This window comes from Triplophysa dalaica, chromosome 25, assembly GCF_015846415.1.
Source record: "Triplophysa dalaica isolate WHDGS20190420 chromosome 25, ASM1584641v1, whole genome shotgun sequence".
Classification (NCBI taxonomy): Eukaryota; Metazoa; Chordata; class Actinopteri; order Cypriniformes; family Nemacheilidae; genus Triplophysa; species Triplophysa dalaica.
This window is the reverse complement of record NC_079566.1, coordinates 11,471,738-11,499,679: the sequence shown is the minus strand read 5'-3', so window position 1 is coordinate 11,499,679 and position 27,942 is coordinate 11,471,738. Positions and strand designations below refer to the sequence as shown.

At 41.8% G+C, this 27,942-nt stretch overlaps 1 protein-coding gene across 1 annotated transcript; it reads left to right on the top strand.

Annotated features, from left to right (window-relative positions):
• Positions 1 to 27,942, top strand: ash1l (ash1 (absent, small, or homeotic)-like (Drosophila)). The gene is given in 28 exon segments (XM_056741679.1): positions 1 to 157; positions 1,027 to 1,123; positions 5,413 to 6,182; positions 6,808 to 9,280; positions 9,283 to 11,145; positions 13,050 to 13,779; positions 13,915 to 14,088; positions 15,203 to 15,297; positions 15,721 to 15,794; positions 15,953 to 15,998; positions 16,339 to 16,447; positions 16,542 to 16,748; positions 17,421 to 17,567; positions 18,856 to 18,964; positions 19,288 to 19,449; positions 19,533 to 19,603; positions 19,709 to 19,881; positions 19,977 to 20,129; positions 20,603 to 20,657; positions 20,825 to 20,957; positions 21,108 to 21,380; positions 21,548 to 21,634; positions 21,719 to 21,809; positions 21,914 to 22,052; positions 22,585 to 22,757; positions 22,959 to 23,125; positions 24,360 to 24,834; positions 25,473 to 27,942. Coding segments are annotated over 26 exon segments (8,838 nt in total). The 5' UTR covers positions 1 to 157; positions 1,027 to 1,123; positions 5,413 to 5,615; the 3' UTR covers positions 25,565 to 27,942.

The following is a 27,942-nucleotide window of genomic DNA, read 5'->3' as shown; positions in this document are numbered from 1 at the left end:
GCTCTGACTGTGAGAATGCCCGTGTTGTACTGACAGAAACGATACGGGCTTAGCAGACATGGAGGCCCGATTTACGAGAGAGGCCCATTCCGACCCGTCTGAGCTCAACTAACGTGGACTCGGAGAGGGATTCGGGCGGCAAAGCGGAATATCACGGGTAACGAGTGCCGTAGGGATGACGAGGGAGAGGGCGAATAAATTTTGAGATCCATTTCGGGTCCTCTGTTGATTCAACGCAGCGGCCGCCATTTTGTTGACAGTTCGTGTTTTTAATAACCCGTGGAGGGCTCATCCCGAAGATCGTTATGCGTTTAAATGCGCTCATTTTGGTGGTTCTGGTTATGTTTTTACGTTATTGACATATTTATATTTGCAGCCCGTGTGTGAGGTCAATACTTTGCTACGCGAATCCACACTAGCGGCTGCTTCGTTACGTTTAACGTTACTAGTCGTGTGGACGGATCGCGGGGGTTAGCTGGACACACCAGCTAATGTGCCTGTCAGGACACATCGGTCGTTTGGTTCGAGTGGGGGGTTTTGGTGGACCCGTTTTAAATTTGGCTCTTTGGGGGGTGGTAAACACGGAGACGTGAATTGAATGGCCGTTGACGTTGTATACGTGGGGTTCTAGCCAACTTACCTTGGTCACAGACATGTGTCTTTCAAAATCGCAAAGGCGTTTTGACATTCCGTGGTGGTAAACAGTCGCAGCCCCCCCCAACTTGCTATTTTTGGGGTTATGTCGACTAACGTAAGCATTTCGCACGTATGGTTGAACAATGTTATGATTGAGGTTGAGATTGTGGTTTGCTCTTTGCTAACGAGCTATGCTAACTAGATTACGATCATAAACCGTGACCAGTGCGCCCCGTGCAGATAAATAACATCACGGCATATTTGTGAAGGGTGGCTCGAGCTACTGACTCGACGAATATTTGTTAGGCTTTGTCATGCATTATACACCGCGGTCTGTTCCTCGGCCAATCTGACTAGATTTTTCCTTTTTGCTTGTTTTTGGCACATCAGCAATTTGAAGATAAATATCCAGGAGACCATGCTGTTACGTACAAGGGGAGGATTTTGATGCAAAAGGATGTGAGCGTAGTTCTGGACCGTTATCAAGGTGAGAAACTTGATTGTATTCTATATTTAGACCGCAAATGACAGCGACTTGTTTGTGTGTAACGCTTTGGAGAGTGGCTTTGTTATTACGACGTAATCTGTCAAAATAGATCAAGTTAATGCACCTGCAATCGCATAGTACGCGCACTCACTTTGTTTGTTGACTGAAGTAGTAATGGCAGGATATTGTAAAAAAATATGTATTGCTTTTTGGATAGGTCATGTCAGACCCAGTCCTTGGAATGGATAACGTACTTTTAAGTCTCTCAAATCGCTTGCGTATTATCCTCAGTTAACCTCACTCACTCGAAAGGGTTCATTGCGCGTGCAAATTGCGCGGGCCCTTGCTTGCAAATATTTCCCTATTGCAGTCGATGCGTGGCATCAGTAGTTTAACGTGTGAACGTCACAGACACTAGAGAGCTACGAGGAAGAGCTGTCTGAAGCCTTTGAGTCACCTTTGACCTCTGACACTGCTGTCATGGCAACCAGAACCGACGCCTCCCGCTGACTGAGCGCAGTCGACTGGATTGTCTTGATTTCAGACGGCATTTATTTTGTGGTTTTCAAAGAATGAGCTAAGACGCTTTTAACTTGAAATCTGAGTATAGATTAATAGCGGATCTCAGTGTTCAATCGTTCTGTGGTCCTTTCTGCTTGTGTCGGATGCGAAGTTGCGAGTGTGTTTTAGTAGATAAACGAATCAATGGACGATGAACGGATACATTGCAAGCATACAGTTAACAACATTTTGTCATTGTGTTTAGCTAGTTATCAAAAGTGGATTTGATTTGAAATATTTATACGCTTTCTTGTAGTGGCTGTCAATCTTATTTGAACATCGTTGTGATAAAGTTTACCAGTGATTCCTCTTCTTGGCCACATGTATGAACTTTGGAGGAACTGACTTAATATACCCCAATAAAAATCACCTTGGGGCCAGTTTGTCAAAAGCTGTTCCAAAAATAGCTTTTAGTCTAATATAATGTAAAACCATCTGGTTGCTTTGTTTCCTTTGCAATGACCTTCATACATTTTTAAGTGCCAATAATGGACCATGTATTTAAATTAGAGTATGAGCAAATTAATCTTGTATTTCAAATGCTGAGTTTAAATAAAGGGTCGAACTTTACTTTTACTTTAGGTTGTATTAGTTAACATTTTTAAATGCATTAGCTAACATGAACTAACAATGTTGTTTTTCCGCCTTTTATTAAGGGCAAAACAGTTGTTCATGATGCATTAACTAATAACAGTTCAATTTATTAATATTACCTTTTTTTAAAGATTTGTTTTTGGCGTTTGCCTTTAATTGTAGAGTTTAGTGATCGAGAGGACAGGAAGCAAAGTGGGAGAGAGAAGGGGGTGGGTTCGGGAAAGGACCACGAGACGGAAATTGAACTCGGGTCGCCAAATGCACATGTCCATAGCAATTCCCACTAGGCCATCGGCTCCGACGACTTTCGATTGTAAAATGTTTTTGAACATGCTGGAATCAACATAAACTAAGATTGATAAATACTATAAAAGAGATACTAGTTTGTGCTATGGAATAATGTTAACAAATACAACGTTGTTGTAAAGTGTTACCAATAATAGTCAAGTTATCATTACCCAAAAGTGGAAGAGCAGGAATTTGTCTTTGTGTCTTGTTTTTGCAATTAAGTGAATTTTATCTAATAAATCCCATTCACTAAATCTCTCGATTTGTCCTGCTGTGTGTTTTGGTTAGCTGGAGGTTGTGGCTTTGAGTGCATGTTGTAAAAATGAGGGTTCCTAATTTTATAGCAGACGAAAGGCTGTGTAAATACACCGGGCTAGTAGTTTATATTTTTTGGCTGCCAGAGCAAACAGCGATTTAACCGTTGGGAGTGACAGGTGCTGAAAGAGCGTGAAAGTAGGAGGAAGAGATGCCTTCACTGTTTTGTCTGGTATCTTTGGATTGTTGATAGTGTAAGATTGTTTCACTTTGATGTTATCACTTTGAGCAGAAATAACTTTGTCATTCTGATACTCTTGGATAAATAGTTTTACTTTATTTTGGTTCTCAAGCTTAACTGAAATGGAAGTGTCATGGATTTCGCTTGCCAGGAAGAACCTGTACTGATAAAATGTAAATCTGCCAAATATATACATGTAAATATGTTAGTGTATCTGCACACAAACGCCCACTTGCATTGATTCTTCGTCCCACTTCCCCCAAGACTTTTCCCGCAGCCATTTTACAATACAAGGTACCATTTATTTTTGGCATCTTCTCCTTAAAGAGAGGAGGGACGGGAGAGCGAATTACAGAGTAACAAGAAGCGGAGTACGACCCACAACGCTGAGGAAATAGGGGAATGATTGTCACTAAGGGAGGGACGGACGAGGAAAAAGTAGGAGGGAGGGAGCACCGGAGAAAATGTGTTTTCGATTAGCAGGAACACAACGACTCTAGTTTGACCGCTGTACGGCTAGATTTCCAAGTGAGTGTTACGGAGAAAGTGGATGAGTGTGAGGAAGAAGAGAGTGATAGAACGGGGTGAAAGGGTAGGTCGGGCAGAACGAGAGAGGTGTGATACTTGGGTTGCGCCGTGCGAAACTGGATTCGGTAGATGGGAGAGTGAGGGTGTGTTTAAAAGAAATGGGGTGAGTAATTGTAGTAAACACGGAGAAGTGAGAGTAGGGGGGAGAGAAAGGCAGGACTCCAAGTTCTGGAGCGCAGTTTATAGTTGTGGTGATTTCACACAAAACGACACACGATATAAAAGACCACCGCTAATGAAACAACACTCTGTAAAATGGCACTCGGAGCTTTGTCCTCGTGCCGAGACTTAAACAGCCGTAACCGTTCCGTGTACCATTCAGATGACCTAGGCGTTCCTAATAGACTTGTATAATCTTTAAACTGCTGCTCTCGGTGGGGCATGGAGAAACTGCCCCTCCTCTTTTTTTCGGTCGTTCATTCACTGGCTGGTGGTCTTCGTTTGTCTGACTGGCAGTCATAAAGGGCTTGAAAAGGTGACTGGATCCTCTGTCTCCCAGAGGGCCCTTTATGGCGAGGTCACTGCTCTAACTTGCTTCTCAATGACCTGACCCTCAGAAAGCACCTGTGGTTTGCGTGGTACTAAATTACTCCGTGGCCTTTTGTTTTGGAGGTGCGTGGGGGGCATAAGGTTACTTGTCTCAACCCCCAGTACTTTTTTAAGGAATACCAGAGAAGTTTATATTCTCTGTCTTTTATTATCCAAGTCAATTTTGTTAGAAAGCCACCTAATTAATTACAAGCGTTGTAAAAAGGATTGTTATTTTGCTTGTTAACTGTTTAAAGTTTCCAATAACCCAAAATGTTCTCCACACGGTTTTGGGTGCAAGAAGCTTTTCGTTAAAGTTAAGCCTGGATTTTGATTGCTATCTGAATATTAAGTATAAATAAATAAATACAGCTTCTATTTTCATTTAATAATCCAAGTCATTCCAAAATCTCCAAATAGTTGATGCTCTTTTGTGAACTGAATGACATTTAAGGTCAACAGTGAATTACTAAAATAAAGATTTTTTGGTGTACTTCATGTCTAAACATTGGTTAAATTTTGACATAGAATGTTATTATGTTTTATTCATATTTTCCGGTGAATTATGATTTTTAGAATGTAACATTTACAACAATATAAAAGAGCATTTGTGTTTTATCTGGAAAATAATTTCATAAGTTTATAGCATTATATTATATTAAAATGCTGCTGTTATCACTTTATACTGGTTTCAACATGAAGTTAATGTGAAACATTTTTTCTGAAGCTAACAGCACATTTGTGTTAACAAAACATTATTACTTAGATTAGCACTCAGTACTTTTTCATTGTCTTTTTCTTCGCATGTTCATTGCAACATACAGATCAGCACTGTACATTCAAATGTGGTGGCACTTCGAATCTTGTTGGTTCATGTGTTTCTTGTGACTAGCTGTCATATGTGTCTTTTGTCACAAGACATGTAAGAACCAGTGAGAATCACAGTTACTGCACTGATCTGTATGGAGCTTATTGACCTCCAATAAGAAATCGACTGGCAGCATTTTAATATAAAAATATTGAAATATAAAACCTGACAGATTCATTCATATTCAATATTTGAAATGTTCTTTAATTATTTTACGGTCTAACCTTAATAATGTATTTGTGATGGTATCCATGTTTGCAAGGCCATTCTGTGTTAATAATTAAATTAAAGGTTATGGCTGTCCCAGACATGCAGCTCATTTGTCTGTTGGTCTTAATCCCCCCTTCCCTGTCTTTATCTCCACAGTTTGAAGGTGAGAGGGCTGGGCACTTGGGAAGTGACACTGTTTCAACATAGGGATTCAAGGATTTCTTTCCAGCCTCTACTAGCCCCCCTCCCCCTTCCCCTCTACTGCAATTTTAACCTGACATCTACACAGACATCCTATATTCAACTATACCTGAGAACATCCTGTCCCTCTCAAGCCCCCCTTGTTCCCAACATCACCAATGGATCAGAGGACGCAGGGGGGGTCCTCCACGCCTCCCCCCCTCCCTGCAAATGCCCAACCAGCAGAACGTGACAAAGAGGGAGTAGGAGGAAAGAGAGACGATGAAGAGGAGAAAAAGAAACGGGAGAAACCAAGAGATGGGGTGCAGACTGAATCTTGTGGTCCGGAGAGTGGGACCACTGACCCACAGCAGCAGTCCCCACATTTCTCAGTCAAAGAAACCAGTTTTTCTGAGGGCAACGTTAAACTCAAGATAGGGCTGCAGGCCAAACGCATGAAGAAGCCTCCTAAGATCCTGGAGAACTACGTTTGTCGGCCTGCTTTCCGAGCTACTGTAAGGCATAGCGGAGGCAGAGGGCGTGTTAATCGAGCGGTTGGAGCCGCTGATGGAAGCGGCCACACTTCTAGCCCATCTCGTGGAAAAGAAGTAGAGAAAAGCCCCACTGTGAACCGAGGAGCACCTCCTCCTTCCGGCGTGCCCGCTACATCCCCCTTACCTTCTATTCCACCTCCTGTTTCCACCAGCCCAGTCACTCCTGTCAATGGAAGTGCTCCGGCAAAAAAGGTAAGCTCGGGCATGTGCAAATTTCCTAAATATTTAAGAAACTGTCAAATATTAGAAACTTTAAATAACAGGCATGCAGTTCAGATCAGTTTAAAAGCCCCAAATCAATTTACCATGACTGAAAGGGATAGACAAACTGTCAAAGTATCCCATCCACTTTCTTTTCGCAAGGCTTATTGTGCATTTATCAGATAAACAATATAGCAGACCCTCCTAAATTTTCTTTCTCACTCTCTGCCTTTAAATACCCGCATTTGCCTGCTCTCTCATACACTATATTTTATTGCTCTTTTGTGTTGTTTTTCCTCTTTTTTTGCTGTAACTTGTACAATATTTTACAAATAAATATAATTTAACATTTAAACAACTTTTTTCATTTTTAGTATACAGTATATTGAAATGAATACTAACCCAAATTAATTGCTGATGTATATTATAAGAAATTTCTTATAAGTAGTTTCAAGTAATTTATTGCATTGCATATTTTGTATTAACTAAATTTTACGAATGGTTACGATTTAACCTCTTTTATTGTGTGACCCAGAGTGTGCAGTAATTCATTATATTTTGTTTCCTGATTTACTGTGTACCTGTGGCTCATGTGCATTTTTTTCTCTTGTTTCAGGGTCCTCCTAAACTTGCCTGTAAATCTGATAGAAAGGGTGATGTAAAATCTCCCGCCTCTTCAGAGAGACCCCTGAACCTTCATCGCCCCATAACAGAAAGCAAATCGCACTCCTCTGGAAAGAAAAGCCACCTTCCACAAACCAACCCTGCCACCGTCACATCACCAATGGTGTCCCCAACCACACAGTCACCACAGGACCCCAAAACAGATGGGATCTTAAAAACTCAATACATTTATGCTGATGGACAAAAGGAGCAAGATAAAGGAGTGTCAGCCTGGGGTGCCCCTACCGTCACAGAGAAACTTGCTCAGCTCATTGCTACATGTCCGCCTACAAAGTGCCCTAAACCGAAAGTCCGGAAGGTGTCACCAGCTCCACCACCCAGTAGTTCGCCACCCTTGATTTCTAATCTTCAGCGCCCTGAACGGGCTATGGCCAATAGGAACACCTATTCCAGGGCGGGGCACCTTTCTCCACCTCAGCCTGTTTCACGGCCCCCAGGTCGCCCATATGGGTCCAAAAATAAAGACAGTATCCTGGAGAAATTATCAGGGACATCAAGGAAAGAGGAATCAGATGGACTTTCAAAAGGAATCACAAATAGCAGCAGCAGCACAACAACCACCACTAGTACTGCACTGTCTCACAGTAGCCGCTTAACAACAGCAACAACAACAACAACAAATGATAGCACTGACAACAGAACCATCAACGGTATGAAATCACAGTCTCGTCTTGGGCATTGCCCACCTCATTCTTCTTCCACTGCTTCTCTATCCTCACCTTCCTCTTCATCCTCTTTCTTAGAGAGGATAGGAAATACAAGCTCTCACATTAGCTCGGCCAGCTCCCTAACGTCACGGTCAAAACCAAGCCCCTCTCAGACTGAGGAGTATATAGAGAAAGACAAAGAACGTGACAGAGATAAAGACAGAGACAGTCCCAGAGATTTAAGTAGGAGCTCCACTCCAGCCATGCCAGGGAAACAGGATGCTAAAGAAAGGTGTTCCCTCTCTGCTCTTCGAGCTGAGAGGGGCAAGAGCTCAAGCCCAGTCAAACGTAGTCCTAATCAGGAAAGTCATGTTAGTGGGGTACAAAGTCCCGCTGAGTCCACCAAATGCACTATTTCACCTTACACTTCAGGTGCCAGCAGGAGCCCACCACCACTATGTGATGACACAGAGGACGTATCTCCTGAATCACCAGCCGAGCAGGATTCTAAACCCCTTAAGAAGCGGCGGGGGCGACGACCCCGGTGGACTAAGGTGGTCAATCGCACTCAGAGGCCGTTACAAGAAGATGTTCTTAACCACCTGAAACCCACCGCACCAATGTCCTCAGGCTTTGTCCCCTCATCACCTATTCGACGGCCCGTGGGGCGGCCTCCCAATTCCAATCGTATTCCCCCTGTAGTTTCGCAACTTTTTGAACACCCACCCAAGAAGAGAGGGCGTCCCAAGTCCAAAATGCCTCGGTTGGATGCGCCTGCTCGTGGCCGCCCCCCAAACAAACTGCCACCCTCAAAAGTGTACTCAATACTAAAATCTAAAGAAGAGCAGGACCCGCCTGTTTTGCACCCTGAAGTGGATTTAAATCCACCTAAACCCATGCCTAGGAAACGAGGTAGACCCAAACGCTTGCCTCCAAACCTTCCACAAGAAACCCAGCCACCCACACTCGCTCCTGAGTCAGGGGACGCTTCAGCAGGTGATAAAGTTTTTCGTCACAAAGGCAATGGGCAGCTCATAATGAAGTCCATCATAGGCAAAATCAATAAAATGAAGACAGTGAAACGTAAAAGGCTCCTCAACCAAATATTGCTCGGATCAGGCTCAGGAACTACTGAGCAGGATAGCCCCAAAAGCAGTGGAGGGCCAGGGCCCGTGGCTAATACAACACAGTCTCTTTCATCACTTGCTGCTACGTTTGGGGGCAAATTGGGGCCTCAGATCAATGTTAGCAAAAAGGGAACGATATATATGGGTAAAAGAAGGGGTCGTAAACCTAAAACATCAGCTAATCTCTCCATAGGTGCCCCTACACCTCCGCCAGAACCTTTCTTGTCCCCAAACACATCCTCCCCTCACCATCTTCACCAGTCACAGGCCTTACAAAACCAGCAACACCAGCTACCCCAATCTGAGGTGTTCCCCTCTCCATCGCTCTCACAGTCAAGTGGGGGGCAAAGTCCCATTAGCGATGCTAGCTTTGTTGAGCCCGGTTCGGTGCACTTTTCCTCCCACCCACACTTCAGCCATTCCCATCAGGGCCACCACACGTTCTCATTTCCCCCACCGACTTTTTCAGCCCCCTCTGCTCGTACTATGGCAAGCCCCACATCATCCACAGCACATCCATCTCAAAAGAAATCATCATGCCGTGGCTACCACCATCACCACCACCACTACAGACAGCACTACCATTATCGCAAGTTTTCTCCCCCAAGGCCATTATTGCCCACCTCTCCCGCTCTCTTAGTGAGCTCAAGGAAGCTACACCTTCTCCAGTCAGTGAATCACACAGTGAAGAGACGGTACCCAGTGACAGTGGGATTGGAACTGACAACAACAGCACCTCGGACCGTGGAGAAAAGGCAGGTAGTGCCAGTGGTTTAGCCGGTGTTGGAGTCCAACAGGGTATGGCAAGCGGGCTCCTAATGCCCGGCGTCATGGGTTCAGCCATGGGAGTAGGACTCTCCTCCAGAGGTAGAAAGAGGCACTCATCTTTAGTTCTTTTAGATCGTCCTTCACCCACACCCTCCCCACTTGGCGCAAGAGCATCACCTGACCCAAGAAGACCCCACCCAGCCGCTCCATCTTCTTCATTGGTTGGACATAAAGAGAAGCACAAACATAAGTGCAAACGTCGTGCCCACAGCTGCCCTAGCTATGACAAACTAAAAAGGCAAAAACGCAAGCGAAAGAAGAAATACTTGCAGCTGCGTTCGCGGCGGCAGGACCCAGATTTCTTGGCTGATTTAGATGAGATCTGTGTGCGCCTCAGTGATGTTCGAATCGCTCATCGCACACCTGCCCTTCGTTTAGGTAGCAGCTTGGGTCTGGGTGCAGGCCCTGGTCGTGGGTCTGGGTTGGGCGGTGCCAGAGCCAATAGCACACTTGGGGGTGGAACCAATCCCCCACCCCATCACTATTTACATAGAGACCTCTTGCCCACCATCTTCAGAATCAATTTTAGCGGGTATTACTCGCCTCACCCAGCCTACCCATGCGATTCCCTTCATTATGTCCGTAAGCCTGATCTTAAAAAAAAAAGAGGGCGGCCACCCAAGCTCAGAGAATCCATGTCAGAGGTACCTTTTGTACCTGGGTTAGGCTTTCCACTATCAAGTGGAGGTTTCTATCACCCCTCATATGGTGTCCCATACTCATCTGCCCCGCTGGGACTTGGCTACTATCGTGGTTATACTCCAGCAAATGCCCTTTACCCACATCCCCACCATCAGGCTTCCCACTCTGGCCCGTCACACCATGTGCACCCACCTTCCTTCGCTCCACCTCCGCCCCCTACTTATGTCCATCATCACCCATCTCACCTTCTTCTTAACCCTTCCAAATTTCACAAGAAGAAACATAAGCTGCTCAGGCAGGAGTACTTAGGTGGAGGTCGCTCCTCAGTTCTCTATCCTGCCATGTCATCTGAGCTCTCATTTGGCTGGCACCACAAGCATAAGCATAGGCATAAGCATCGTGATCGCTGTGGAGAAGAGGAGGGTGATGATGGTGGTGTTGTTGGTAGAAGTGGAGGAGGTGAAGGCTTAGGGGCAGGACGAGGGGAGCGAGGGAGCGTAGAGTCTCTTCAACGATGCCGGTTTGGTAGAGATGGCTCTGCCGATTCCAATGCTAACAAACAAACTGCATCTGCCAACTCCCCTTCCTCCTCTTCCTCATCTTCTGCAGAAAGGTATAAGCGAAAAGAGGCCTCAATGTCATGTCTCGGACCTTCACGGCTTTCTTTGGCCAGTGGGAACAGGGGACATCACCCTGTAGACTCCTGGTTCAGGATGGGGAGTGCTGAAAGTACGGATTACTCCAAACTCTCCAGAAACCAGTCCCTTTCCGGATCTGGTCCGTTCTCTGAAGGACATGTACAAAATGCAGCAGAGTGCTCAGAGAGCGAGGAGGAAGATCCCACTTCTCCTATCGAGGAGGTTGAGAGCAGCCACCACACCAACCTGTTCGCATCTGCACTATCTCGGAACGCCCTCAGAGGGAGTCACGGCAAAAAAGGGGGAACTTCAGAGAGCTCCAGCCTTCCGCGGATGGACCGGACCATGAGAAGGGATCGTTCCGCATCTGCAGAGAGGAGAGAGCTGGGTAAGTCTTATGAACCAATAAACCTAGTTTTATAGTAATGAAGTTGTTGTTAGTCATAAGCACGCTCAGTTCCGAAAAGGTTCTTAAAAGGGTAAATGCAAATCTGTGCTTGAAAGTCCTGAGGTGACCCAGATTTCATTTGACATTGTGAAGGCTGCAGAGTTAATGCAGTGAGGTGTAGTCATTCTCCAAATATAGCTCTACCTTAGCGTCCTTCATAATTCTCTACTGAAATTTTATTGGCCGTCACATGCTTCAGTGCATTACACAAATTTATGAATAGCTTCCAGAGCTTCTTGTCAGTGTTTGGTATTGATTCTACCACAAGTGCTTTGCACAACCGATTTAGGAGGTGGTTGACACAAGATTTGTTGAAGATTCAGCTTTTAGTTCCTTTAATATGTAATATCTCCTGTGTTTCTTTAAATGATTACTACTGCTTCCCAAGGCAAATAGCATCAATTTACTTTTTTATTTTCGTGCTTTATTTACATTTGCTGTAAGTTTCTTAGTCATTGTATTTGCACATCTTTGCCATAGTGAGATGGCAAAGTGTAGTATGTAATCCAGGATTAGAGTTGAGGACACAAGGTCATCCAGCGGTCATTGACTGCACCATTAATTCACTGTAGCGGCAAAAGCGATAGAGAAAATGATGAGAAAGACTAAAAGGAGGATTAAGGGCTGGAAGGAAAAGATGATGTTATAAACTAGAATCAAACAGGCAGTGAAAAAGATGAATGAGAGATGGTGGATAAACTTGACCCTACATGTAGTAGGTAGTTTGGTAGACTTGAAATGTACGCTGGGATTGACATGACGCAAAATCTAACACCTGACATGTTAAATGTATAAAGATGCGTTTGACTGATAATAGACTCCTAGACTGTGTTGAAAATGAGAGCAAGTTCATTAAAGGGATAATGGATGATAGTGAGTTAATGGGCTGCTGCGCACAACAAACACAGGCTGATTTTTTGCTGAATCTGTAAGATTGTTATTTTCCGCAACTTTTGAATAAGGCCAGTAGGAGATCATGAGAAATGGATGAATTGGATTGTAAATTAAGTTGTAGGTTTTTACATTAGAAAAGATGACCCAGACTTCGATCTGCCATTTATCTACTAAAAAAACTTTCCTTTCATGAAGAAAATTAATTTAGCAAGACTTTAAATGAGTAGTTTGAAATGATAAGGGGGTGAGTAAATGACAGAACTTTTATTTTGAAGGTGAACTACTCTTTTAAGAGCTGGCAGAGGCCAAGTGCATACTACCCTCGTACCCTCTAGCCATTTAAAGGGATTGTTCACCTAAAAATAAAAACTCTCTCATAATTTACTCACCCTTATGTCGTTTAAAACCAGTATATTGCCCTTCCTTCTTTAAAACACAAAAGAAGATATTTGAAGGAATTTTTTAGTAGTTTTGTGTCCATTCAAAAGAAGTTAATGGGGACCTAAGTTGTTACCAATGCTCTTCAAAATATCTTCTTTTGTGTTCTGTGGAAGAATGAAGTCATACAGGTTTGAAATGACATGAGGGTAAATTATCCCTTTAAAGACTTAAAGAGAGAGTTTCTTGTTGTCTGTGATGTTTGGTCAGTTGTATCCAAGGTCCTGTAATTTATTCTAATAGGTTTCTTTAAAGACAATCTTGTTATTGTAATTTATTCTAATTCGAAGTTTGTTTTTAAGACAGTGTTGTATTGTTATGGAACCTCACAAGTGACCATTATGCAATGCTACTTAGGAAGCAACTTTATCTGCCACACAAATAACTCTCCACACAAAACACTTGACCTGGAGTTGAGCTGAATAGATTTAATAAAGATTGACTTTTATTATGCTTATTATGTTACTTGATTTTGGATTCATCTAATGGACTTGAATTAACATATCTTTTAGGAAATGCATCTGGCTCACAAAACCGAAGCGGCCAATCTAGTGTCCCAGAGGGTCCCGAGGGTCCCCACCACAGGCACCACCATCACCACCACCCACCTCTATCTCTCTCTCACTCTTCTTCTTGCCTTTCTCACGGCACTCTTGACCAGTCCGGAAGCGGGGCTGCTCACCGCCCCTCCAGCCGCCAGGCTAGTCCCTCCACGTCTTCCTCCCAGCCTGCGTGTTGTCTGGACTCCTCCCCTTCCCACCGACTAGCCCCGCCCCCTCCCAAAAACAACCTGCACCACGTCAACAAGATCCTCCGGGCTAAAAAGCTTCAGAGGCAGGCGCGCACAGGAAACAACGTGGTGAAAAAAAGGGGCCCGGGTCGTCCACGAAAGTACCCGCTGCCCTCGCCTCCACCATCGCCGCCACCCCAGGCTTCTGAACCGGAGAACAACCCGGCACTTGACCGGAGACCCGACAGAGGGGGCGTGGTCTGGGAGGGAGACACTGTGGTCGACGTCATCGAGTCAGTCGTGCAGAGTCAGCACAGAAAGGGACGTAAGCGGAAGCACTGGGACCGGGAGCCTGACGGAGGTGAGGATGAAGAAGAGGTGGCAGAGGAGGAAAGAGTGGAAGAGGAGGAAGAACGGCCTAGGGAGGCTAGAGAGGAAGAAATGGTACCCAAACCAAGGACGGAAGGACAGAGGGGATGGTTGACACAGGAGGAAGTGCATTGTTTTCGCAGGTAATTGATACAAATTCTGTCGTTGTTTATTCACCCTTATTTCGTTCAAAGCCTGTATATGACAAAAGAATGTACAGTATCATTTAAGAATTTTCAATAGAGCAAACTTTTGATTTATTGGCTCTTATTTTGCAGTGCTCTTGAGGGAAAACCTGATGAACAACCCACCCCAGAACAACCAGCCCCCACTTCAGTGGAACAAGCCCCCAACACATCAGTGACCAGCCAACGGGAGAAGAGACCTGCTAGGCCACCCAAAAAGAAGTTCCAGAAGGCAGGACTGTACTCTGATGTGTACAAGACAGATGAGTAAGCAGATCCGAAAAAAATACTATTCGACTAAAACCATAAACCATGTGCAATGTGTGTGTTTATGTGATTTGTCTTCATTTCTGATTATTTCAGTAATGTTGAATTTCTGTTGTTATTTGTATGACCTGTATTATATTGTTGTCTTGTATTGTTATGACTTATTAAAGGGATAGTTCACCTAAAAATTTAAAATTCTGTTTTTCTTTATTCACCCTCATTTCATTCAAAACCTTTATATGACTCTTTCCTATGTGGAACACGAAAGAAGATATTTTGAGAAATGCGATTTTGTGTACATAAGATGTAAGTCAATGGAGTCCAGTTTTGTTTGCCTACCAGCGTTCTTCAAAATATCTTCTTTTGTGTTCTGCAGATTAAAGAAAGTCATACAGATTTGAAATAACGTGAGGGTATGTAAATGATGTGTTAAAGGGGCTATAAATATAATGCATTATTATTATTTTAGCACATATAGGGGGTGGTGATATATAGCTTTACTGTAATGCACAGGCTCTAGTGCTTTTTGTTTTTTTAAACAGCAAGAGAATAAAAGGATACCTAGATTCAATAAGCCACATTTAAAGGGTTAGTTCGCCCCAAAAAAAATTGTCATGAATTACTCAACCTCAGGTTGCTCACAATCTGTGTAAATATCTTTGTTCTGTTGAACACAAAGACAGATATTTGGAAGAATGTTAGCAACTGACATATCTGGGCTGCCATTGAATACCGTTTAAATGGTTGTTAAGGGTGGCCCAGAACCGTTTTCTTTTGTGTTTAACAGAAAAAATAAACAATAATTATTTTTGGTAGTCAATGGTGCCCCAGAAATCTCATTTGCTAACAATCTACCAAAAATCTTTCTTTGTGTTCAACCAAACAAAGAAATTTATACAGATTTGAAACCACTGGAGGATGAGTAATTCATGACAGAATTAGCATTTTGGGGTGAAATATTCCTCGTATTTACAATTATTAACAAATATTCAGAATAAACAGGTCTTCTAAAGAGCAAGTAATACTCATTGGCTTGACTATATACTGTTTACAGATGCTATACATCGTAATATAATGCATTTGTAAGAACATTAATATCAAATTCACTTATCAGTCCTCGCAGTCAGCTGCTACAGCTGAAGAAAGAGAAGTTGGAGTATACTCCAGGTGAACATGAGTACGGTCTTCTTCCAGCTCCCATTCATGTCGGTGAGTCCGTCTCTTATTCTTGACCTCAGCATTACAGAATCATGCAACACTTGGATTTAACTTTTAGTGTGAAGCTTTTTTTTTTAAGAATTTACTTTGTTTTTGTAGCTCAATTGCTAGAGCGTTGTATCACAGGTTTGATTTCCAGGAACGACATACTGATCAAATGTAAAATGCACTGTAAGTTATTTTGGAAAAAAATCGTCTGCCACCTACCTCAAATATAAATGGATTTGTGTCGGTGTACGACTTGTCATTCCTAACCAGTTGATTATGTATGGCCTCATTGGCTATCATGCTGATTAGTTATGGTTTATGAGTTATGATGTGATTACTTGATTCAATATTGGAACGGCGCTGCCTGTAGTTAAAGGACAAAGAGATTGAATTAATAACTGTAATTTGTCTTGCATGTTTGTTCAGGGAAATACTTGAGACAGAAACGCATCGATTTCCAGCTGCCTTATGACATCCTGTGGCTTTGGAAACACGATCAGGTAACTCCTTAGAACCACATCTAAACATTACTTGACAGCTGCATTTGTTATTATGCTGTGGTAACCTGGCTACAATTCTTTTCGACGGTTCTGACACTACAAACAGTGTGGAAAATGCATTATCTTTGTGCTCAAAAACGTGTTCTTGTTCTTTTTAGCTTCACAAGAGGCCTGATGTTCCTCTTTACAAGAAGATCCGATCCAGTAAGGAGATTTATCTAATCAGTACCCATGAGCCTTTAAATGGTTAATTCACCCAAAAATGAAAAATTTCTCATCATTTACTTAAAGCTGTATGACTTACATCCGCAGAACGCAAAGTATATTTTGATGAAGAATTGACTTGTTTTGTGTCCATATAATAAAAGGTAAAGGAAACCCCCGCTGAAAGAAAGACATACAGGTTTTAAATGACAAGAGGCGATGTAAATAATGACAGAATTTTCGTTTTTGGGTGAACTGTTCCTTTAAGTAATTTTTTTAGCCAATATCTTGTTAGAAACTATTTCTTTAAGAAGTAACCCATTCATATTTTTCCCTTTAGATGTCTATGTAGATGTTAAGCCACTCTCTGGCTACGAAGCCACCACCTGTAACTGCAGAGCACCTGAAGAACACTGTGAGAAGGGCTGTCAGGAGGATTGTCTAAACAGGTAACAGTGTGATTTAAAACATTAACATTGCCCAAATACTGTAGACTTGCATATTGCAGATCCTGTGAGTTCCTCGTGTGCTTCTCTCCATCAGGATGATCTTTGCCGAGTGTTCTCCGAGCACGTGTCCGTGTAAAGAACAGTGTGATAACCAGCACATCCAGAAGCACGAGTGGGTGCAGTGTCTCGAGCGCTTCCGGGCCGAGGGGAAGGGCTGGGGCATCCGCACCAAGGAAACGCTGCGTGCCGGCCAGTTCATCATTGAGTACCTGGGAGAGGTGGTCAGCGAACAGGAGTTCAGGTAAGCATCAATATAGTTTGCTCTTCTTTAAAGGGATACTTCACCCAAAAATGAAAATTCTGTCATCATTTACTCACCTTCCAATTGTTCCAAATCTGTATACATGTCTATTTTCTGATGAACACTGAGAAAGATATTTGGATGAATGCTAATAACTCCTACAGTAGGAAAAATTACTGTAATTTTTAAAATGATGACAGAATTTTCATTTTTGGGTGAAGTATCCCTTTAATAACTAGTTTTGACATTAAAGTGACTGTTCACCCAAAAAATTAAATTCTGTCATTATTTAGTCACCCTCTTGTTATTTCAAACCTGTATGACTTGCTTCCCTCCACAGAACACAAAAGAAGATATTTTGAAGAATGTTGGTAACTGGACCCCATTCACTTGCATTGGTTTTGAGTCCAAACAATAGAAGTACATGGTTCCAGTGCTGTTCGCTTACCAACATTTTTCAAAATCTGTTTTTAGTGTTCTGCGTGACAAAGAAAGTCATACAGGTTTGAAATGACAAGAGGGTGAGTAAATGATGACGGGATTGATAGTGAACTATCCCTTTGACCAAGTATTCAAGGAAGAGTCTGTAAAGCTAAAACAATAAAAAGCATTTCATAGCCTTTTTCAAAAAAATCTATTTGTATTAAGCGTATAATCTCTTTCCATGTTTAGGAGCCGTATGATGGAGCAGTACTTCTCCCACAGTGGTCAATACTGTCTGAATCTGGACAGCGGTATGGTTATCGACAGCTACCGCATGGGCAACGAGGCCCGTTTCGTCAACCACAGTTGCGAGCCCAACTGTGAGATGCAGAAATGGTGAGTGAAATCAGACCAGCGATGAGTCATATATGGTGCAAGCCAATAAAATCCCATCAGTTAGCGATGAGATCAGTAACAGAACGGTCATATTTAACGGTAAGTCAGCAGGGATGTGGAAAACCACAAACACTGAGTAAGCAATGACTTTGTTTTATGAACATCAGACTGTGCTTTCATAACCATACTGAAAGACCAACAAACGGATTGTTTTAGATGTTAGGGGATGTTTGGTTTTCTTTAGTTGACTGGCCAGCTTGCTACACCAAAAGGCCATACTGGTTGACTTGCCATCGTAACCCAGTCTTAACTAGTATAGAAATTCATTCTGGTCCAAGCCATTTTAAATTATTAGAGGAACAGTTTACCAAAAAATGAAAATTATGTCATTTATTCACCCTCGAGTGGTTCCAAATCGAAATATATGTCTCTGTTCTAATAAACACCAAGAAAGTGTTAAGAAGAATGCTGGTAACCAAACAGTTCTCGGCAACCATTGACTACCATAGTAGGAAGACTTGCTTTATTAATTGAACACAAAATAAGATATCTTGAGGAATGTATGAAAGCAGTTCTGGGTCACTTTTGACTACCATTGTCATTTTTCCTATTATGGTAGTCAATGGTCTCCTAGAAGTATTTGGTTACAAGCATTCTTCCAAATATCTTTCTCCGTATTCATCAGAACAAAGTAATGTAAACAGATTTGGAACAACTCAATGGTGATTAAAAGATGACAGAATTTCAATATTTTGCTCTGTAAACCATGTTGAAACTAATGAGTTGGTTTAATTAGCCGGAATGTAAACATTCTCGTGTGACCAAAGAGAGAGGTTGTGGTCGAGATTTAGAACACTGAACACTGACCAACATCTGTTTAATTCTACACAATCACCTAGAAATATTGTTATTTCTTCCATCTCTGATTCTTTTACACACACACATATGCGTGTGCGACATTTTGGCTGCCTTGTGGTAGATTATCCATCTCCCCACAGAATGGCTATTATGCATGTGTTTGAGGGTGGAGGACACAGCTGTGCCGCCCGGTGGTTAGCTTTTAGAGCGCACACATATGCACCCACATCTGTGCCGAAATATGTGCCTCATTCTGCATAAGTGTAGACTCAGTGTGGTTGTTTCATATTCAGTCAGCTTCAGTCTAGACTTTTAACTCAATGATACTTCAGTATATTTAAGCAAAGGCCGAGAGGATTCGCGTTAGAGGGATTTCATGTGTTTGCCAATAAGTCTATGTTGAAGAAATCTCTCTGTCTCTCTCTCTCAGGTCTGTTAATGGAGTGTATCGAATTGGTCTGTTTGCTCTGAAAGACATCACTAGTGGAATAGAGCTGACATATGACTACAACTTCCACTCTTTCAACACTGAAGAACAGGTACGTTGGCACCTTTGCTTTTTTTTTCTGTCCAGCAAGCCTGTCTGAAGCGTGCACGTGTGCACACAACTGTGTTTTAGAGCGTTTTGGTGTTTGTAGAGTCATGAATCACTACTCTGCTTACACCGTGATATTATTGGATAGCAGCTTAAACATGAATACATGACATTGTATTCGCCAACACCTATTTAGTAAATCCCTATTTTAAAATAAGTGTTCTGCATCTTTAAAACGAACATCTGTTTGTTTATCTGGGTGTGTGTTTGCTTTGCCATTTTCGGTCTCTTGCCAAATGATAATTCTCTTCTCTTGTTGCTATGCAGCAAGCCTGCAAGTGCGGCTCGGAGGCTTGCAGAGGCATCATTGGCGGCAAGAGCCAACGAATCAACGGGCTGCCTGGGAAAGGGGGCGGAGCAGCGGGTGGAGCCAAGAGGCTCGGGAGGCTGAAAGAGAAACGCAAATCCAAACACTCACTGAAAAAACGGGTATGAGAGAGTTTGTGCAATAATAGTTAATTTCTACTGACAACAACAAATGTATTCAAAATCATTTTGTTTGACCCTCTAAGGAGGAAGAGTCCAGTGACAGCAGCAAGTTTTATCAGCACCTTTTAATGAAGCCAATGTCAAACAGAGAGAGGTAGGATCCATTTTATTCTCTCAAAAGTTTTTATTCCTCCGAAACATTCGCCATTTTCTCATAACTAACCAGTCATCCACTCGTCTTGATTTTGGCTTAATACAGGAACTTCGTACTGAAACATCGAGTGTTCCTCCTGCGAAACTGGGAGAAGATGCGAGAGAAGCAGGAGCTACTGAAAAAAGAGGGAGATAGAGAGCGAGAGAAAGAAAACAGCGGTCTGTCTCTCTACACACGCTGGGGAGGAGTCATCCGGGATGACGGCAACATCAAATCAGGTGTGTGGTCATGTGTTTCTCTTCAGTCGACCATTTCTTCAGTTTGACTCTTGAAAGTGTTGGCATGATTAACATTGCATGTCTTGTTTTTCCAGATGTTTTTTTGACACAGTTCTCGGCGCTGCAGACCTCGCGCTCCGTGCGCACACGCAGGCTCGCGGCTGCCGAGGAGAACACAGAGGTTACACGCACGGCCCGTCTGGCGCACATATTCAAAGAAATCTGTGACATGATCATGAGCTACAAGGGTAAGCACAGACCCTGTAATTTACATATGAAATATCTAAATTATAAGTTTAAAAAAAGTATCGCTGCTGTTCTTCTGAAGCCTCGTAGCTCTTTATTTTTGCCATGAATCATTATTCTTAGACCCCCTTTATGTTTGTCACTGGGAATACCTAACCAATAAAAGCTATTAAAAAGTGCTTGTCAACTTCGACAATACAGTTTTTATTATCATTTAAAAGGTACAGTGTTTTTTCCTATTTTCTGAGAAACAGCGAATTGGACCTCGAGGTTTCAGAACGACACTGGCAATATATGATACATGTAGTGAGAGGTTAACTTTATTTATCTTTTGGATAAATTCCCCCCAAAACATGAAATATTTAAAATAATTTAGTTAAGCTTGTACAAATCTGCAAAAAGGATGTCAACTTAGTTGAATGTTTTATAACGCTGTTTTTGACTCTCATTTGTTTTTCTTGATGAATCTTTCAAGATTCATCTGGTCAGACTCTTGCTGCTCCGCTGCTTAACCTGCCTTCTCGAAAGAGGTGAGTGAAGATTTACTGTTTGAATAAGTAAACAGTTTAGCAAAACCAGTTGCAAATGCTTTGATAGTGAGGATGGTAACAGTTAGATGTGTGTTACAAATCTTAACCCATCATGACAACGCTTGACTTTAACAAAAACCTTCTGTTATGTTCTTGTGCATTTTCAGAAACTCGCAGTATTACGAGAAGGTCACAGATCCATTAGATCTCAGTACCATAGAGAAGCAGATTCTCACCGGACACTACAAAACCGTCGAGGCCTTTGACACGGACATGCTCAAAGTGTTTCGCAATGCTGAGGTTAGTCCTGTTATTTCATTTTTAAGTCTGTAATTTAAGTTGATCAAGACAAGTTAATACTCTGCTATTAGCTTGTGTTCTGCATAGAAGTATCAAGTAATATTTCCCCCAGTTTATTTCACATCTGCAAACTAATTTCTGCCTGTACAGAAATATTACGGCCGCAAGTCGGCTACCGGTCGTGATGTATGCCGGTTACGGAAAGCGTACTATGGTGCGCGTCATGAAGCCGCCGTACAGATCGACGAGATTGTGGGTGAGACGGCCAGCGAAGCCGACAGCTCTGATTCGCTGGAGAGAGACCACGCCCACCATCACCACCATGAAGGAGGGTGCAGCCACGACAAAGACGACGACATTATCCGTTGTATCTGTGGCATGTACAAAGACGAGGGGCTTATGATCCAGTGTGAGAAATGCATGGTGAGTGGACTGTAAATATAAACTTCCTGTTTCAATAAGATATATCAACAAACTCATTTAAATATTAAACATGGACTCAAAACTAGGACGCTGTTTTAAAGTCTGTTTTTGCCACCGTGAAATTCACAACCAACTCATGTTTCCATCTATCTGTGTCTTTGTTTAAGGTGTGGCAGCATTGTGATTGTATGCGTGTAGAGGCCGAGGTGGAGCATTATCTCTGTGAGCAGTGTGACCCTCGCCCGGTGGACAGGGTATGAGACCTTTAAGTCTGTGTAAGCCCTTCACCCAGTTTTTTTCAGTTTGTTTCTAATGCGTTTCCTGTCATGATTCAACAGGAGGTCCCGATGGTCCCACAGCCCAGCTACGCCCAATCAGGATCCATCTACTATATATGTCTCCTCCGGGATGAATTGCTTTTACATCAGGGTGTGTGTTCCTGTTGAAGACTAAATGATGTTGTTTTTAGACTTCAAGATGTCTGTTTTATATATATGTTTATTTTTGGTTGTTTATCATCTGTTGCATTGCAGGTGACTGTGTGTACCTCATGAGAGACAGCAGACGAACACCAGAAGGCCAGCCGGTGCGGCAGTCGTATCGTCTCCTGTCTCACATAAACAGAGACAAACTCGACATCTTCCGTATTGAGAAACTCTGGAAAAATGAAAAGTAGGATTTGTTTCTTATATACAAGCAACATTCTCGCTTACATACAAAATGCTAACCTCGATGCTTGGTGGGGGTATCAATTCATTTTTTTGCCAAATTTAAAGGAATAGTTCACCCATTTAAATAGTTCAGTCATTCACTCACCCTCTTGTCATTTTAAACCGGTTAGATGCTTTCTTCTTATGCAAAACACAAAATTTTTTTGGGGAAAAAACGTCAGTCCCCATTGACTTCTATTGTATGGACACAAAACCAATGCAAGTCAATGCGGACCAACGGTTTTTTTTAACAAACATTTTTCAAAATATCTTCTTTTGTGTTCTGCAGAATAAAGAAAGTCATACAAGTTTTCAACAACAAGAGGGCATGTTAATAATATCAGAATGTTCATTTTGAAGGTGAACTCTCCCTTTAATATAAAAGTGCCATTCAGATTTGACACTTATAGCTGTCATCATAACTGCAGTATTAATGTGTCTTCTATATCGGCTCTTTGGTATGACACACTGATTTGTTGATATATTTTTTATAGAGGTGAAAGGTTTGCCTTTGGTCATCACTACTTCCGTCCCCATGAGACGCATCACTCCCCTTCTCGCCGTTTCTATCACAACGAATTGTTCCGTGTACCGCTTTATGAGATCATACCGCTGGAGGCGGTGGTGGGAACGTGCTGTGTATTGGACCTGTATACCTTCTGCAAGGGTGAGATGTTTACATATACAACAGACAAACAGACCCATAGCTCCTCAACATCAACATGACCTGGAAAATTCTGTACCAGCACACTGAATGGGTTCAATTCTAAGGAAACATACGTGCCGATAAAATCTGTAACTTTATGTAAACGTGTCTGCCAAATGACTGAATGTGCTTACTAACGTTTCCGTTCTCTGTTTAATGTAGGTCGGCCGAAAGGTGTAAAGGAACAAGATGTTTACATCTGTGACTACCGACTGGATAAATCAGCACACCTGTTTTACAAGATCCACCGCAACCGTTACCCAGTGTGCACCAAGACCTACGCCTTCAACCACTTTCCCAAGAGACTCGCACCCAAGAGAGACTTCTCAGTGAGTACTGGAGGATTCTATTTTTGAAACCCAATGTTCATTTCCAAGCCGAGTGTTCCTCTTTCACAAGTGCTTTACTATAAATTTGCTACAAACTAGTGGTGGGCCGTTAACGGCAGTGAGACTATTATCGCGCGTTAAAAAAAATGTCGCCGTTAATCTATTCTCAAAGTTGGGTTGGGAGCTGGGTCTATACTACGCAAGCTATGATGACTTTCACCTTGGTAGTTTAGCGCGGATGTATACCATCTTAACTGCACTGTACGGGGCGAGAACGAGATTTTTCAACTCGCGTGATTCGCGGAAGCAGAAGCCACCTCATCATCTCATAACCAGGGCTTCATTCGCGCGATTCGCGCAGCAAGTAGGTCTATTGGCTCTTTTCATTAACATATAAATCACTCGCGCTTGAGGCGCCATTCGCGTTTGGTCTGAACACAACATAACGTTACTTTGTGTTAGTGCGTTACCGCATCAAACGTGACGTGCTAGCATGCTATGAAGCCGCCGGGTTTGCTTCAGGGAATATTAATTTTTAAGAAGCTTCCCAATAGAAACATCGACAAGACTAAGGTTGTTTGCACCTTGTGCAATGCGGAATTGGTTTAAAAAAAACACTTTCTCTCAACAGGTAGTGATCTAGCTTTAGTTGAAACCAGTAACTTTGTATTGAGATATAATGTATTATGGCTCCTGTATGACATATCGCATGTTGCTCCCTCACTCTTTGTAAATCTCTTTGGATAAAACGCGTCTGCTAAATGACTAAATGTAAATGTACTGTAGGAGCTCTTCCAGTCTCAAGTACCACCTAAACGGAAATCATCCCTTAGCTAATGCGGAAGTAAACACAAGTTCATCTTATTGAACATAATTTAATTTTCATCACCAATTATCATAGTAGAACAGCTTTCTCAAGCAGTTTGTGATGCATTTTGGAAACAGGAGATGAGCCCCTGGTCTAATGCGCCACCTGGCTTGAGAAACCCGTTCTCAAAGACTTACTTTTAGTCATTATTTGGGTAGCACACATATTCTGAATGCCTTCGGCAGAATTCAAATGAGCCATTTTAATCTAGATTAATCTAGATTAATCTTGGAATTAATCTAGATTAATCTAGATTAAAAAATTAATCTATGCCCACCACTACTACAAACGTAGTGGTAAAAGATTCTGTGCCACAGTATGTCACCAACTAACAGTGTATAATGTGTTTCAAATCTCACTTTTTAGCCTCATTATGTGCCAGACAACTACAAACGGAACGGCGGGCGCTCTGCCTGGAAGAGTGAGCGACCCAAAGGTGCAACTGCCTGCGATGAAGACCCCTCACCCAGCGCATCATGTGACCGCCTCTCTGTCGCCTTCTCGAAGGACGGTGACGAGGACATAGAAAGAGTAGAGGAAGAAATAGACACCAACCAGGAGGACACCAGCACCGCCATCCCACAGGTGTCCACCTCAGAGGAACGGAGGACGGGCGGGGAAACCGAAGATGTGGAGGAAGAGGAGGAGGGTGAGGAGAGGAGAGAGATGGACGAGGGCTCCCAGGAGAGAGGAGGAGGGCAAGACATGTTGGACGTCCCATTTTGTTCCTCGCTCTCCTCTTCACCTCTTCATCCATCTGTTTTGGGAAAAAGGGAAGCGCAGAGAGAGAGACTGAACAAGATTCTGCTCGACCTGCTGCACCGAACGCCTAGCAAGAACGGTAAGAGCTAAAGAATGAAAGTGGTGTTGTAGGTAATGAGACCTATGTTCATTTAGTATTTAATGTAAAACTGATGCGGAACGCTATAGGATTTATGTAAACATCTGTTTATCATAGTTCAGTAGGTTGCAAGAATAGATTTGTTGAAATGTGTTTGTCATTCAGCAGTATGTGAAAGTTAGTGTTTTATATAAAGTTCATAGGCTAAAATATTTGACATAAATATGTATTTATGTATTTATTTATAAACAATCATTTAATTTATTATTCCTTTAATTTATTTATTAACTTATTATTCGTATACTATTTTTTTAAATCACTAAAAAATATTATATAATATATTATAAATATTATAAATAATTATTTCTTCAATATATTTCTTCATTCATTTTTTATAGGCTATTCTTAACTTTAAAAATATTTGAATAATTATATATTCATTCATTTATTATTTCTTTATTAATTGACTTAATATTTAAGGCTATTTGTATAATAAAAACATTTTTAAAAATGTATTTATTATGTTTTATACGTATCATTCATTCGCAATGGTCCCATCTACATCCATTAGGAATGCCACCGGCTCTCGCCCACAGGTTAGAAATTAATTCATTTCTTTATTTCAATCTCCCCTGCAGCCATAGACGTGACGTATCTTCTCGAGGAAGGCTCTGGTCGTCGCCTCCGGAGACGGACGCTTGGTTTGAGCGAGTTTATTTGCAGGAAGTAATGCAGACTTCGTTTTCTGCTGAGCACATGTGCAGAAAAGATGAAGAAGAGGATAAAGGTGCAGAAATGCACAACACCTGAAAGAGGGGAAAAAGGTTGAGGGTTGCGACATCAAGGGCACAAACTCTCCCGTTTCTATTTAAGCCCTTCAGACCAGCCCTAGCCTGATGTACTGCGGACACGCACGAGAGACATCACCTTAATGCGTAACAGAAGTACACTGCAAGTGTCAAACATAGGAAGAAAAATTTGAATTGTCGCAGACGAACTTTCAACACGAGTTCTAAGACTAAGCATTGTCGAAAGTCTATTTTTTAAAGAAGCGTGTGGTACTATAGTTGACCTTTAACCTTCAGATTTGGTTGCAAGTGGAAAATGGGAGTCCGGCGCCCCCTTGAGGCCCATAGCGGGAAAGACTTGAGTTCAACCTAGAAAATCCGAGGAAATAAACCGAAATAGGAGCGACATAGGAGGTGCAGTGTAGCGCACACACACACTGCCCATAGACTGAGAGGAGAGAGGGAACGTTGGCTAACTGCACTTTTAACAACACGGACATCATTCGCTCCTGGAGATGTACGGTTAAGACAAACACTAACAACATTTACGCAGTATTGATCAATGCTGTATGATAAAGCAAAACAAGTATATTACCTTCTGTTTTTGTTATACTGTAATTACGTTAGGAATGGAGCACGACGGCGGATCCATGTTCGTGAGCTCGGGGATGGAATGTTTCGCTTCTGTTATCGTGGGCATTGTGATTGGTTAGAGTGGCTGCCAGCTCGCTCCTTTTTAAAAAGTATTTAATACACCAGCTCAAAAACATAGTTTAGCAGTGGAGGCTCGCTGGCTTTATATAACGCCTTATAGAATGCCATGGTCTTGAGCTCTTGTTTATGGTGGCGTGTGAGATTCTGTGTGGTGTTTGTGAGCGTGCATGTGTGTGCGTGTGAGCCCATTCTGGTAAAATAAACATGAAAGAGGAAGCAACTTAAGGGCTTGACAGCAGTTAATAAACCGGTAAATTCACGATCACAAGAACTTATTGTATCATGTGATGTCATATTTTTGTGAGTGGCTTGGTAGGAACAGGTCGGGGGGCTCGAGGTTTTGATGTTCTTTTTGTTTTTCTTTTCTTTTTTAAGGCTTTTCAGGTTGCCATGGAGAATGTTTATAAAATTGTAATGAGATTTTTGCCCTTAATGCATTCGCTATGAGAGATGAGTATTTCCACACCTTTTATGGACCCCTTCAAAAAACAAAACAAGCTGACATTGAAAGATAAGAAATTTGTATAGTGCCAAGCTATGTATATATACAGATGGGAAAATGTGAGAGATGTCTCCAAAAGCAATATCTTGATAATGGATTTTGTGTATTGTATTGTACAGGATTCAACCCTATATGTATTATTGTTATTATTATTATTATTATTATTAACATTCTTACGATTATAACATGATTTGTATTGACAGAACTGTCATGCGTAACTTCAGAAGCGTTCGAGAATGTGGCAGATATATTGATTAATAATCACAGCAAATTTCTGACGCAAAAGGAAATCTTGTTCCCCAAACACATGAATTTTGTGCATTTCAAGAGGGAGGAATGTCGTCTGATGGACTTTGTTGAAGGGGACATCCCAGTGACCCCCTTACCTGGCACCTGTCACTGTAAGAATAATATTAACGTTATTATAATTATTATTACTTTTGAGGAGAAAAAGATATATTGTTCCTCGTTTTTTGCTGCAAAGTGTTGAACACTAAAAAAACAAACCAACATAAAAATGTAAAATGATATTTTGGAAGGCGACAGAAAAAAAGAAGCTGTCCACCCAATATCATGTTCTTAATCTCCTTTTTAATTTTTTAATTATTTTTTTCCTTCGAATGAAAAAAGATTGGTCCGTTTTTGTGATAGCGGTCATAAATATAATGCTTGTATTTCTTGTATTTGTGTGTTTTTGTGTGATTTGTTTAGTTATTTTTAGACAATCACAAAATAAGATGCAAGCATTGTATATGGACAGACTGGCAGGCATTTTGTGATGTTGTGTACAGTTTGTCGAAACTTCTTCCACTCTGGTTCAAAAGTTTGTAATTATAAAGTCATGAAAATGCTGTCGGTTTTTACTTTTTTTGTTTTATATTCTATTTGTTTTGTTTTGTTTGTTTGTTTGTTTTTTAATAAAAAGCACTACATTATTGTGAATACACCTGCCTGTTGCTCATACATTTAGCAGAGATTCTGTGATGCAGTTCATTGCTAGATCATAACCATTATTACTCAAGCTATACAGACAAATGGTATTTTAATTGTATGGACGGTCAACAAATCTTCAAATAAAGTGAATTTTAACTATTGCGTAGCATA